This window comes from Camelus ferus, chromosome X (assembly GCF_009834535.1).
Source record: "Camelus ferus isolate YT-003-E chromosome X, BCGSAC_Cfer_1.0, whole genome shotgun sequence".
Lineage (NCBI taxonomy): Eukaryota > Metazoa > Chordata > Mammalia > Artiodactyla > Camelidae > Camelus > Camelus ferus.
In genome coordinates, this window is record NC_045732.1 from 9942202 (window position 1) to 9955800 (window position 13599).

General features: G+C 45.2%; 1 protein-coding gene across 19 annotated transcripts in view; it reads right to left on the reverse strand.

The window, feature by feature from the left end:
- The window catches only part of PNPLA4 (patatin like phospholipase domain containing 4), an 84634-nt gene that overhangs the window by 63550 nt on the left and 7485 nt on the right, over nt 1-13599 (reverse strand). For all 19 annotated transcript variants that reach the window (XR_004318045.1, XR_004318048.1, XR_004318047.1 and 16 more), the window contains exon 5: nt 4555-4620. Coding sequence is in view for 14 of the 19 variants with exons in the window: in XM_032475330.1 (XP_032331221.1) it covers nt 4555-4620 (66 nt within the window). In the remaining 5 variants the exon portion in view is untranslated. The remainder of the gene's footprint in view (nt 1-4554; nt 4621-13599) is intronic.

Below are 13599 nucleotides of genomic sequence, written 5' to 3' on the forward strand. Positions count from 1 at the left end.
AACCACCAACTCCCCCACAAAGGGAATAAAAGTAAGTGAATGAAAGGTGAAAAATGTGTTGAAAATCTCTTTCGAGGGAGTTCCATTTTGGTGGAGGAGACAACCTAAGTAGGTTAGATTAAAATGAACCTGACCTGGATAGTTTGCTTAATGTCATTATTTTTAAAAGAACGTAGCACATATAATTGTACAACTGTATCATGTGCATTATACAGGCACATTCATATACATCTGTATATAATGTTTACGTGTGTGTGTGTGTACATATATACACACGTGACTTACAAACACAGTCTGGAAAAGGGAGATTTGTAATGAGAAGGCCACCAGATAATCTGGTTCTGTGCCTAACTGTCCTGGAGCTTTTTTTTTTTCCTGACTGCTTTGGGTTTGGATACCAGTTCCCGGAATAGGTTAATATCACGAGAGGGAAAAAATTACTTTTCATATTCTCAACAGAACATTCCCCCAATGATGTACAGATTCGCACAGATTTCATCAAGGGAAATTACAAGTATGTACCAAGTGTCATTCGGCTTAAATAAGAGCTCATCTGACTTGCTCAACTTAAGGAAAAGAAGGGCATTCTGGCTCATTAAATTGCACTGTGTTCTAATTTACCATGGGGCTAATGACTGCGGTTTCAGGGAACTGAAAATCCTTCTTTCCAAATTCTGTTCGCTCTTGTTGGCTTTTTGTGATTGGACAAATGACTAGGGAAAACAGATAGCTTATCAAACGACTTGATTAAATTTTCAGCGTTACTCGCGCCTCTACTACGGTAACCCCGGCAGCTCAGATGCTCTGAAGGCAGTGCCTCTCACTCCGGATTGATGCTCTCATGAGCTGTATCACCCCCACCACCACCACACGTGCATTCAGGCACGCTGATTCTAGCAAAATTTCTGGAAACTATCACAGCAATCAACACTCCTCAGTACAAATATTTTATATCTCGTGCACTATGGATAGTTTAAAATTCTGCATGTTACAGACTCCTGCCCGTGAATTCTCTGGCTGTTTGCTACACATTCCTGAATGTCATTCCCACCTTGTGGGGCAGCATTTCCTAAGTAGGGAGCTACTGCTCTGAATCCTAGGATTCCGAAATCTTCCTTAAGAAAAGGAACTCAGGTGGTTCCTCCCATGATGGTTTCACCCTGCGTTTGTTAGTTTCCAGCACACAGCACCATCCTCCTCAGAGGAGAGGGAAGGCCACATGCCTAAAAAATATTCCAGGGCAGAATGTGTTTCAAAATCAAATTTGCTGCTGGCCCCACAGCTGCCTTCACTTGTCCTAATAACACCCTTTATTCCGATCTCTGACCATATTCTAAACGCGCTCCATGGTAAGTCAGCTGTCTGAGTCCAAAGAGTTGGGGATAAACAAGTGATCAATAGAAAAGAAATTCTGAAGCCGCAGTCGTGGGGGGAGGGTCCACTGTGGTTGTTCTCTGAGGGTCCCAGCACTGAGAACCAGAGTTCACGGAATCATTCTAAAGGGGCAGTGGCACCTGTCACCCCGCAACAGGGCAGGGTTTTCATCAGCACTGTCAACTTTTCCTGACACATGATATGTTGTGGGTGCATATGAGGTTTATGACTTCAAGCAACTCTTGTTATATAATTAAAGGGGAAAACTTTAAAACCCAAGGTGGTCGCCTCTACTGAGAGGACCCATTTGTTCATTCAGAGAGTATTTTCAGACCATCCAGTGTGTGCCTGGATACACAGTTCACATGGGGATTTGCTCGAGACAGACCCTCGACTCAGAGCGTTGTTTCCTTCGAGTGTAATTTGCTCAAAAACCAAGTGAATAGAAAATACTTTTTTGGAAGAATATTGAATGAAGAGGTTCAGATACATAATTATCATAAATTCATATAAATACCATGGCACAGAGCCTGTGGGTTTATTCAGCAGTTTCTCATGTGTCATTTACTTTGACCTTCACAAGAACCCAACTGGATAGGAAGGTACACTGGTAGTATGCTCAGTTTCCTTCTTTTACAGAAAAGGAAACTGAGGAAATGAGAGTGGATCCTCATGCATCTGATAGAAAGCCATAATAACAAGAGAAGTTTTACTTCTTTCTGGTAAAAGGAATATAGAAGGTAAACTAGTAAGGTCCTCCTCCTCAAGTCCTTCAGGGCCCAGGTCTTTCTAGCTCATTATTTGATATGTAAGGTGTGATCTGTGGCCTCATGATCCACAATGGCTGCTAGAGCTCTGGTCATCACGTCTAAGTTTCAGGCAGCAAGAAGAAAACAAAGGTATACCACTCCCTTCCTGTAAGTGCCAAAGTAACTCAGCGTACCTCACCTTGGCCAGCCAGCACTTGAGTAGGTGGCCACGCCTAGCTGCAAGGGAAGCTAGGGAACGTGGCCTTTTTGCTTCACAGCAATAGGTCCAGCTAAAAACTGGGGTTCTGTTACTAAGGAGGAAGAGGAAAGTGTATGTTGGAAGAAACTAGGAGCGTCTCTCACCTGCACCCCCTTCATAACAGCCTTTACTATTTATACAACAGAAATGTTCAGCTCAGTCTCAGAGCCACTAGGCTTATGGGCTCTGTTCTAACCTTGATTCCATCATCCTTTCCCTCCCGTTTTCTTTCTCTCACTGAGATACTATTTCTACACCCCACCTTCTCAGTCACCACCTCTTAATGTATCCATCACATCAGCAATTCCAACTCTTGGATTCTAATTCCACTTTTGATGATAATATATAATCTCATGAAACCCCTGAGCATTTTGTGTGCATTTTTTAAAGACACTTAGCCATCTCTGTCGTAATTATTACATATTATAAAGCAACAACGTGATGTAAAATCACTATGTTTCAGTTCATAAAATTAAAGTTCATAATCGTAATGTAAGGTTGATTTTGATAGCATCTTTATTCAAAATTTGTATCTAAAGATAAATGAGGATTTTTACTGCTCTAAGAGGGAAAATACATTATGTAAAATGGGACACCTCTCAGATTTTTAAGTGACAACAAACATATGCTACTTGGTAACTGGGTTTCTGCTAGCTCTGAGACGCAGTATCAAAAATAGGGAAAAACCAGGCTTTCCATGAGCTTATGCTTAAGTTATTTTACATTGCTTTAGAAAAATAAATCAGAGTATATTATGTGTCTAACTGGTCACAAAGACGGTTTTAGCCTGCTGCATATAAGCACATCACTGCAAGTAACGTATCCATGCATACGGCTGATCAACAGCATCCACATTGGACGTGACGCCCACCCTTGGGTGCCCCATCCTTGTGTCTTACACAGCCTCATCCAGGTACTCTCCCTCCCCCCTCCTCATTGTCCCTTTTAGACAGCCATTCCAGGGGAGACTGGTTTGGACCAAGAATCCTATCAGAAGTGCAGCAAACGGCTGGAAGGACCAGGAAAACTCAGAACAAGAAAGTCGTGAGGACTGATGAGGTCAGAACACAGTTCCCTGATTATGTTAGCTAAGAGATGTGTAAGACTCAATTCCTCCGCTGTCAGAGCATTAAGTCATTAATCACAGACTCTCTGCTGGGCCTTCAAAGCGGATGAATGGCAGCTATTACACACTTTCCGTGTGCATGTTTATGCATGCATGCATACAACATAAACTGAAAACAAATGGTACTTATCCATCCATAAATATGTGCCTGATCTTGAGTAGGTGTTAAATAGATACTGTATCTGAGTGTAAAATGCTTCTCTTCTTTGTGTGTCAAACAGATGCTGTGTTTGGTTATAAAGTACTTAGCTCTGGTGTGTGTTACATAGACACTGATTACAAAAGGCCTGTCTCGGTTGAGTGTTAGGTAGACACCGAGTTTGGTTACGAAGTGAGTGCATGCCGTGGAGCGGGCTGGGGTAGGATGGTGGACATTCAGTAAGAACCTGGTGCAGGGTGAGAAGGGAGCTGGCCGAAATGCCCTTGGGCAGTGCTGACAGCAGGCTGCAGGTGCGTGCTCTCCTCTGAATGTCTCTAAGGCCTCCTGCCTTCAGGGGCCAGGTGCCAAAAACAGCTCTCCTGTCTTCTCTGGCTGTTTCTGCCCATCCTGGACAGACACATCTTGGCAAGTGAAGGCCTGGCTGCCCAGCAGGGAACCCTCGGGGAGGGATGGAATGATGTGTGTGTGTGTGTCGGGGCGGTGGGGGAGCTCACTTGTGGGGTGACCTGATGTCTTCCCCCCACCCCCCCGACAGTGCCATTCTGCTCCTAGCTCTTTATAGAAGGGGCTGTGAATAGAACTTTATTATATATATTTTTAAAACGTCTTTTGCTCCTTTATATATATAAAAATAAGGGTAGCTTTTTTTAACAGATGAAAAAAAAGAGAGAGAGCATCCCCATCAATCACTTTCAATCTCAAGATGTTGACAATGAAGTACCCCAGCCCTTGTACTTCTTTTCTGCTAAACGGAAACTAAACCATTTATGGAAAAAACGACATATAAGCTGAGTTGGAGCCACCAAAATAATGATAAAACTATGTCTCTCAAAGGGAACATATTAACAAGGGAAGCACTGCTAATTCGTGGGTTAGAAGAACATACCTGCCCTCTGTACTCCACTGGTTTCAGCCCTGCATACACCGGCACGAAGCTGCTCGCTAAAAGCACCTGGATGGGGAAAGAAACAGCTCGTCAAAGCAGGCACTGCCACTCATACAATGGATTTCCCAGGTTATTTACTATGAAATCAAAAATTGTTAAACACACAAAAATTTACTATAAAAAAATGGAATGAATATGACCATTATGCCAAGCACACAACGGGACACACCTCAACAGAAGATAATATATTTCCTATCGGGAAAGACCTTAGAGAGCTACGTACAATCACGTTCTCTGACTCCACCGGCTTCCCCGGGGTGAAATCGGCTCTTAGACCGTAGACAGCCGAGTCATCGCAGAACCCCAGTCCACGGAAGTCTAAGCTCTTGAGTGTGTGTAGGTTACAAATAAGTTGTTTACCATGTTCTACCCTACCTTGTCAGAATCATTTTCAAGTTTCCTCTATGTTCCAGAGGCACAAAGCCCTCTGGGTACCACAGGGGAGATGAGTCTGCAGCTCAGGGATGTTCTAATTTATGTCACCAGGATGTCACTGGGGAAGGAACGCATTTGATGAGCTAGTGACACGGCCTGGATACATAATGAGGCCGTGGCAGGTCGGGGCACCAACTATACTTTATCTTCTATTTAAAAAGTCAGAAAAGATCACCCTTTAAAATATGACCATTTCTTCCCACAGGAGCAGCTGGGCTCTGGGAGCTTTTCTGACATGAACATGTTTTATTTTGCAGTGCGGTTTCCAAATCGCTAGGGTGCTTTTTGGAAAGATACAGCCTTAGATACGGAATGTTTAAGCTATTATCTTTCAGCCGATAAGGGAAGACTCTATGGCTGTTGGCTGTCAAAGATTTCATGAGATTTTTTTCCCAGCATATATTATCCAGAAATGGATTATGGCCCCAGAATTGATTTGGAAATCATCCATTCAGAACTGTCTAGAAGTCAGAGGGCATTTTCTCCAAAGAAACAATGTTATAGGTTTGATTGCTGAGGTCAGTTCTCAAAAGCTGATTTATTCTGAACCGCAACTAAGCACCAGACCCAGTCACCAGGGTAACAGGACTTCTAGAGGACAGGACAGTCCTCTCTGGGTGGCCACCTGACCCAGCTGCACTATGACACACCTGGGCCATGGCCCAGGCCTGCGGATGCGATGGTTACTCCTCTACTGTGTCTCTTGTCTCCTTGCACCAGAGATCCCGGCGACAGGAAAGGGTCCGCCCCTCTTCCACAGGGTTACACAACAGACACCCCTTGGCACCTCCCCTTCCCCATGGTACGGATGAGACCGCCGACGCCTCCCCCGTTGTCAGCAGCAGGAGGAGCTGCATCCTCCCAGGTTGCTCGTGCACACTGAGTGCCAGGGAACAGGGCTGCGATGCAACAGCTCCCTTGGAAACGGGTTCCTGCCAGGCGACCCAAGGAGCACCTGGGGCATCAGGTTTGAGTAGAAGCAAACTCAGAGGTGCCAAAGCACATCACAGGGCCTCCAGCAGGACGGAAGAAGGGATTAAGGCCTGTGTTGCTGCACACCTGTGTGGTGCCAGCCTGCTGCTGGGTGCCAGAATCAGCTACACAAGATGGGGGCCCAGTGGGAACTGAGAATGGAGGTACTAAGAACTGTAAGGTGTGGTGAGCAGAGCAGTAGATCAAAGTACAATGACAACCCTGCACAAGATTCTGAACCTTCTAAGAGGAAGGGTCAGAGCAGACTGCCCTTGCCTAGGCATTCATCTCAAAACCTCAGCCTTCATTGTGGGGACGAACAGAACAGGGCGACACTCCGCCATCCACAGCCCTTCCGCAAACGCAAAGCAGGAGTGAGAATCCCCTCCGGTGATTTGTGCAAAGCTGTGTCAATCAGTGGGGCAGATGAAAGAGAGACCAAGCACACTCAGGCCCCACCTTGCCACCCCCCGGAAGCCACGCCATGGACAGCTGAGTGTTTCTCAGAGCAAGGCTGCTTACAGTTACGGTCACGGCCTTCACCCTGACCAATCTGGCCCCCTCATCAATTGACTGCTCCTTTGAAAAGTAATTACAGATCCCAGGTATGTTTTGCAAACACAAGGCAGCTGTTTAATGAAGTTATTTGGCAAAATGCAACATCGCACCATAGCAGCCACTGGAACAATTTGTGCACGGTACACGTATTGCGAAACGACAGTACTGAGAGGTCTTTAACCAACCAAAGATGCTCTATAAATGTAATGACTTTTTTCACTATGCTACACAGACACATGGCCTGCAAAAAAAACCCCACTACTCTTAGAAACAGAATTACGTGAGTTATCCCACCTGTGTCAAAGTATAACGTAAAGTTCGCAAGTTAACGCTTGGACCTTGCTGTTTATCTATTTTCTGTATAGTAGTGTGTGTCTGCAAACCCCAAACTCCCAAGTGACCCCTTCCCACTCCCTTTTGCTCCTGGTAACCGTAAGTTTGTTTTCTATGTCTGTGAGTCTGTTTCTGTTTTGTAAGTAAGTTCATTTGTGTCATTTTTTTTTTTTTTTTAGATTCCTCATATAAATGACATCATACGGTATTTTCCTTTCTCTTCCTGGCTTCCTTCACTTAATATGACAATATTCAGTAACTTGTAACAGCCTATAATGAAAAAGAATATGAAAAGGAATACATATATATATCACACAAAACTGAATCACTACACTGTGCACCAGAAATTAACACAATGATGTAAATCAAATATACTTCAATTTAAAAAAAAACAAAACACTTAACGCTTGGCACTCTTTTGAGGTGTTTAAATGATAAATGCTGTCCAGTTACTTTTCTACAGATAATAACAGTCCTCTGAGGTGACAGGAAGAGTGCAGTGAGCTGAAAATCCCTGTCACTCCCCCCAGAATCAACGCATTTGTTCTGTCATAGTTTATATGGGCTGGTGATTTGTATATCGAACTACGGTTGGTGGAAAAATTAGCTTTCAGTACTTAAGACTAAGTGGCTTTTCTTATTTGTCATCAGCTCATGGCCATTTTATTGCCAGCTAATAGGGTTTTCTGGGGGGAAGACAAAGACAGACAGTCGAGGGACAGTTCAGGAAATACTACGCCTGGTTTGGGTGGAGGACAGTGACACAGAAAGCAGTGGCCTACTGTCCACGCCCCATAGCTTGGTCCAGCACTTGAGGCATTCCACGAGTGTCAAACCACCCATTTGGTTTTTGTCTCCTTCTCATCAAATACACAAGGATAAAAATCAAAGTTAGCGGCTTCCTGCAGCAACTGTGTACAACACGGCCGAGTGCCTATTCAATACCCGTTCAGACTAGCTCTTTTCATTTTACAATTTATAGAAAAAGAGTGTTTGGAAAATTATGTGGCCTGGCTTCCTCGGAGAATAAATTCTCAACAACTCTCATTTATGCCTGAAGTTTACTGGGGAGTTAACGAGAATCTGGCTGTTTATTCAGAACCTGCTGGTGTTGTTGAAATTCAAAGGCAGATTCAAATGTATCTTTCCCAGTCTTCCCAAGATAAAGACCAATCTTAAATTCAGTCCTTAGTTCCCCTCCACTGAGGCTAAATGTGAGGTCTTGCTGTAAGAGCATTCTCGCTGGGTCCGAGGAAATTTAGGACAACGTAGCGATGGATACGGGGTTCTTCCTCCCAAGAGGGACACCAGTCTGCATGAATGCTTTCCTGGGAGTGTCTATCAAAGAGCATTCCCGAACGTCAAAAGACCGTCTCAACACACATACTTGGTTTATCAGTTTGAAACACAAATTCAGAGATTTGTACCAACTGCAACAAGAGACAGAACACCACCACTCTGTGGCACGGTTAATTTCAAAATCATTTCTGCTCAGCTGTAGGGGGTGACATGGGACTTTCTTTGAAATAAAGAATTTACTTCCCTAAGTATGCTTTGCTGAAGGCTGATATTAAAAGCTGTTTGGATTTCCTGATTGCATGTTTTCTTCTGAAGAAAAATAGCCCAGAGTAAAATCTGGAACTTAAAAAGAACCAGTTGATCTACAAGGGATATACACTTGGACATTCGGGGGACAATAACTAAAGGGGCCCACAAATAAAGGCATGGCTAAGTGCCCATGACAACTGTTTGCCTCTGTACCTGGGTCTCCTGCCAGAGGCTCCCCAGAGCTGGAATCACTGCTCTACAGGCTGGGGTCATGGGGTGATGTGGGGAGTGGGGGTTGGCCCCAGCCTCATGGCTCTGCTGGGCCTGGCCCTAGTGGGAGGTCTCTGCAGTGGCCCCGTGCTGGCTGGGGCCCTTGCACTCTGGGCCTCTGACGTAAGGAGCCGCCCTGAAGATCTCTGAATTGCCTTCCTCCCTGTCTGGAACAATAGGTCCTGGCTAGTCTAGAGGGCTGACTAACCTTATCTCCTTATCAGATGGGTATCTGGCCACATGGCCACACCTTTCCTGTTGTGTTCTCAACAAGCTCTCTCATGCTTTCCAGTTATGGGCTGAGAATGTTCCAAATCTTTAAGTAAGTCATTTCTGACTTCTTGTATTTTACTATAAGCAGTCAAGAGAAACCAGGCTGCACCTTCAACACTTTGCTTAGAAATTGCCTCAAACATCCAATGTCGTCGCTCACAAGTTCGACCTTCCACAAGACACTGGGACAGGAACATAAGTCTGCTATTCTTTGCCAGTTTACAACAAGGATGGCCTCCACTGCCTGGTAACACCTCCTCATTTCCATCAGAGACCTCATCAATATGGCCTTGACCACACACATTTCTCCAAGAAGACGGAGGCTCTGTCAATGGCTTACTGGTTTCTTTCCAAGTCCTCCCCAGAACCACCTACATACAGCAATGCAGGCTTTATCTGGCAGGTCCCTCAGAACACTTTGGGCCTCTGCCCCGTTACTGAGTTCCAAAGCCACTTCCACAGTTAGGTTCAGCAGCATCCTCACCTCTCAGTGACAATTTACTACCTGACAGCAGCCCCATGAAACAGCAGGACTCATGAAATATCATGGACCGGGTGGTTTGCAAATAACAGAAATTTCTCACAGTTCTGGAAGCTCACACGTTCAAGATCAAGGGGCTGGCAGATTCAGTGTCTGCTGAGAACCCACTTCTGTGCCCTCACAAGGTGGGAGGGGTGAGGGAGCTCTCTGGGGCCTCTTTTATAAGGGCGCTAATTCCATTCATGAAGCCTCCACCCTCATGATCTCATCACCCCCCCCCCACAAAGACTCCACCTCCTAATACTGTCATGTTGGCGGGTTAGGATTTCAACACAGGAATTTGGCGGGTTGAGGGTGTGGACACAAACATTCAGACCATAGCAGGGAGTTAACTTACCATGGACATAAGATGCAGAATACTATGGAAATCCAATCCCAAATAAAACTAATCTTTGGACCACATAATTGGTCAACAGAGGTTCTCAGAAAACAGTTGAGTATCATCGCAGCTACCAAATGAAATTAATTTTTTCATGCCACCAAAAGTGAAATTAAAGTAATTTTAGTATGAATTACAACACAAAGGCACATTTAAAAAAAAAAAGGCCAATTGTAAAGAGGTATAAAATCAAATGCCTAAAGGCAGCAAAACTCTCAGTAATAATCCATTTCCTGAGATTTTATAGATGTAGGTTAGCCGTGTTGCTCATGAACAAAGATGAAAAGGGGTAAAAGGATAAAGTGTTTAAGAAAAGGTAAATCCTACGCAGCCTGCAGAAAGCAAGCTAGGACTTTAAAATTTCATGACAGACTCACACCGGGGTGTAACCAGTCATGAGCATGGCTTATTATCTTATCCAATCAATGTTTACTAAATATTGGCTGTAATCATCATGTTTAGAGGGCTGGAGTGTTTCAAACCCACTTTTTACACGACTTTTCCAATTTACTCCCCATGGTAACACTGATTAGCTTCGTGTCTCCATTTCACAGTTGAGAAAACTGAGGCTCAGGCATCACCAGTCTCAGAGGACACTGTGGAGAGCGACAGGCCTAAACACGAACACTGGGGCATGCACATAAAGCCAGAGATAACCCAAGACAGCATAACACCAGACACATACTTTAAGATGCAGGTTTCTAGCTGGATTTTCCACATACACGGACAACCTATCTGTAATAAGAGGCAGCAGTCAGCTGGTGGGTAATGAAGGGCCTGGCATTAGAAAAAAAATCGAGTAATTAACAGAATAGATGAGCCACCAGTATTGAGTGCTCTCTCCCGTTCCTTTACTGGCTACCAACAGGTACCCGACATTTGGTACCTCTGGCTTTCATCTTAGTCTCTTTCTCCTGCCCACGACTCTCCAGACAGTAGAGGTAAAAGCCCAGCCTGAGGGGACAGAGCCGGCAGGCAAAGCCCCGGGGGGGGACTCCAGTTACACACCGTGGCTGCTTTTGCTCTTGGCTTCTGGAACTCAGAGCACTCCACGCGCCAGCTAAGGAGGTGGGGGGCATGGCAGGGGGCTCTCTTCTCTCGCCCACACTGACCCAGGTGGCCTGAGCGACTACCTCACACAGCGTTCTCCAACGGCCTCTGTCAGTCAGAGCAGAGAAGGTCGCACCCAGAGTGGGGTGGGGGGTAGTCTACCTTCCCTTCATGCTTTTCCCTTTTTCCTCCTGTAGTCTTTGCCAGTCTTCCTCTTTGAACTGCCTGCTTCCTAAGAATGCAGGCAGATGTTTCACGCATTTTCACAGCTGCCATCTGCTGTCAAGGAACCTACACCCTTCCTTACTCGAGTTCTGAACAAGGTTAGAGCCTCTCTACACGTTAATTATTCAATTATTCTCCCTACGAGGCGTTATACATTTGTGTCAACTGTTTCTCTTCTGTTCAGTGAACTCAATTACACCAATTCTCTGAATAGTTATTATCCAAAACAAAGCAAATTAAAAAAAAAAAAAAGTCGTGTTTACTTACTGCAGTCATTCGCTATTGCTGCTATAAGAAGTTACAACTAAGAGGCTTAAAAACACCAGTGTGTGACCCAGGGACCTGGAGGTAAGGGTCCAGGATGGGTCTCACTCGGGGAGAAAAATCCAGGTGTTCGCAGAGGGCTCTAGAGGAGACTTGCATTTCTGCTCATCCCAGCACTGCTAGAATTCAGTTCCATTGGCTGTAGGACTGAGGTCCCTCTGCCTTGCTGGCCGTCAGAGGGGAGAACCCCCAGTGCCCTCCTCCCACGGAGGCTCCTGCATCTCAGCACCAGCAGACGTCTCCATTTTTAACACGCTGATGGCCATGCCACCCAAATCTGAATGACAGCTGTGTTTCCTCAAGGGCCCTGTCACCCATGTATTGGCAATGCTTTCCTTCATCCAATTGTATGGAATTTATTCTGAACTTATCCTCTGCAGAATAATGACATTCCAAGAAGAAATAAAGCCGTAAAGAGGTTGAAAATTGAAAATAAGAAATTATTTTTTAAAACAACTCCAGTTATACTGGAAAAAGAAACACATTAACTATACAGACATACATCGTTGAGTGTGTCACACTGCAGTGAAGTGTGAATTTGGGTCCCGTGGGAAACACACCCAAACCACAGTGGGTCATCAACGTTCAAGGAGACATGTGCTTAGTTTAGGTATGCGCAGATAACCCGGGATCAGCTCCACATCTCAAGACCCTCACCTAAACCACATCTACACAACCCCTCTGGCCATGGGGATGCTGTATCTACAGTCCTGGGGGTTAGGGGGCGGACCTCCTTTGGGGACAGTATTCAGCTGACCACACGCCCACATACAAGCCACTGAGAAGAGGATGACTTTATCCACGTGGGGGCAGGTGAGGGATATGAAGAAGCATGTTAGACACCTGGACTGTCGTCCCAGCTGCACCACTGACTAGCTGCATTATTTTGTCCAGGTCACTGGACTTGAAGGATCCACCGTCTTTGTTCTTTGAATAGATGACACCTTAGTTCATCGATATATTCATTCTCTGAACACCTGCTGACAGAGCTGGCACCATGCCAGGTGCTGGGAAGACAGCAGTGGACAGAACAGAGCACTCCCTGGCCCGCCCCCTTCATTCCAGGGCAGGCAGACAAAAGCCAAGTCAATAAAGCAGTAAAACACGTAGTATGCGGAACACTAATGAGTAAATCCGGGTGGGACCCAGGGGAACAGCAGGGGCTCTGCCACCATAGGGAGAGCAGCCCTGGGCAGACGCAATGAAAAGCTAGTTTAAGATAACTGGGGGTGGAGTCCCCCTCTTGTTCTGTGATAGGATGACAGTGTCTCGTTCCCTCACAAAGCGGAAGAGGCATTCCGACCCACCGCTAGCCTGACGTGCCTGCCTGGGCACTGACAGCTTGTGACTATTCAGGCGTGGAACACCAGCTTCCCCTCTCCCCTCTGTAGGTCTACACAAGGTGGTAACGACATTAGAGAAGATAGCTTTTCCTAAGCTAGAACGACCCTTAATGTGTAAGTGAGAGACTGGCGTAATCGGTACACCGAGTGAAAATATTCTAGTCTCTGAAGTCACTAAGTAATTTCACTTGTCAGTTCAACATTTCATTAGGCATTTCAAATCATATCATTCAGATGTGAAATTTGAATAGTAAGATTCAATAGTGAAAAAATCAATGCATTTATCATCTAATTCAGGGGGAACTTTGAACGCTCACCCTCAGTCCATCAGCTTCTGCTTTATCCACACACGCCTTCTCTGCACCACCTGAGGTTTACTAGGATTCTCGCAAAAGGAAGACAAAAAAACCACCTGGCTTTTCCAAGAGAAGTGCACCTTCTCCTGTTCACAAATATTTAATGTGGTACCTTCGCAAGTGCATTGTTATTTGCAAATCAGCTGAAGTATTTCCCAGAGACAATAAATTCTCAACCAACTAACCTTTCATGTGTGTTTGGATCAAAAGGCATCAAAACAAAATGAAGGAAACGATAGGGAACATTAGATTGAAAAGATACGAGACCTGGATTCCCGCTAGCAAGCAGTATACCCCCCCAGGTGAGTTGCGTAACAGCTTTCCATCCATTTCTTCTGTTTAAAAAAAACACGGGGGGTGGGGGCAGGGTCCAGCTCA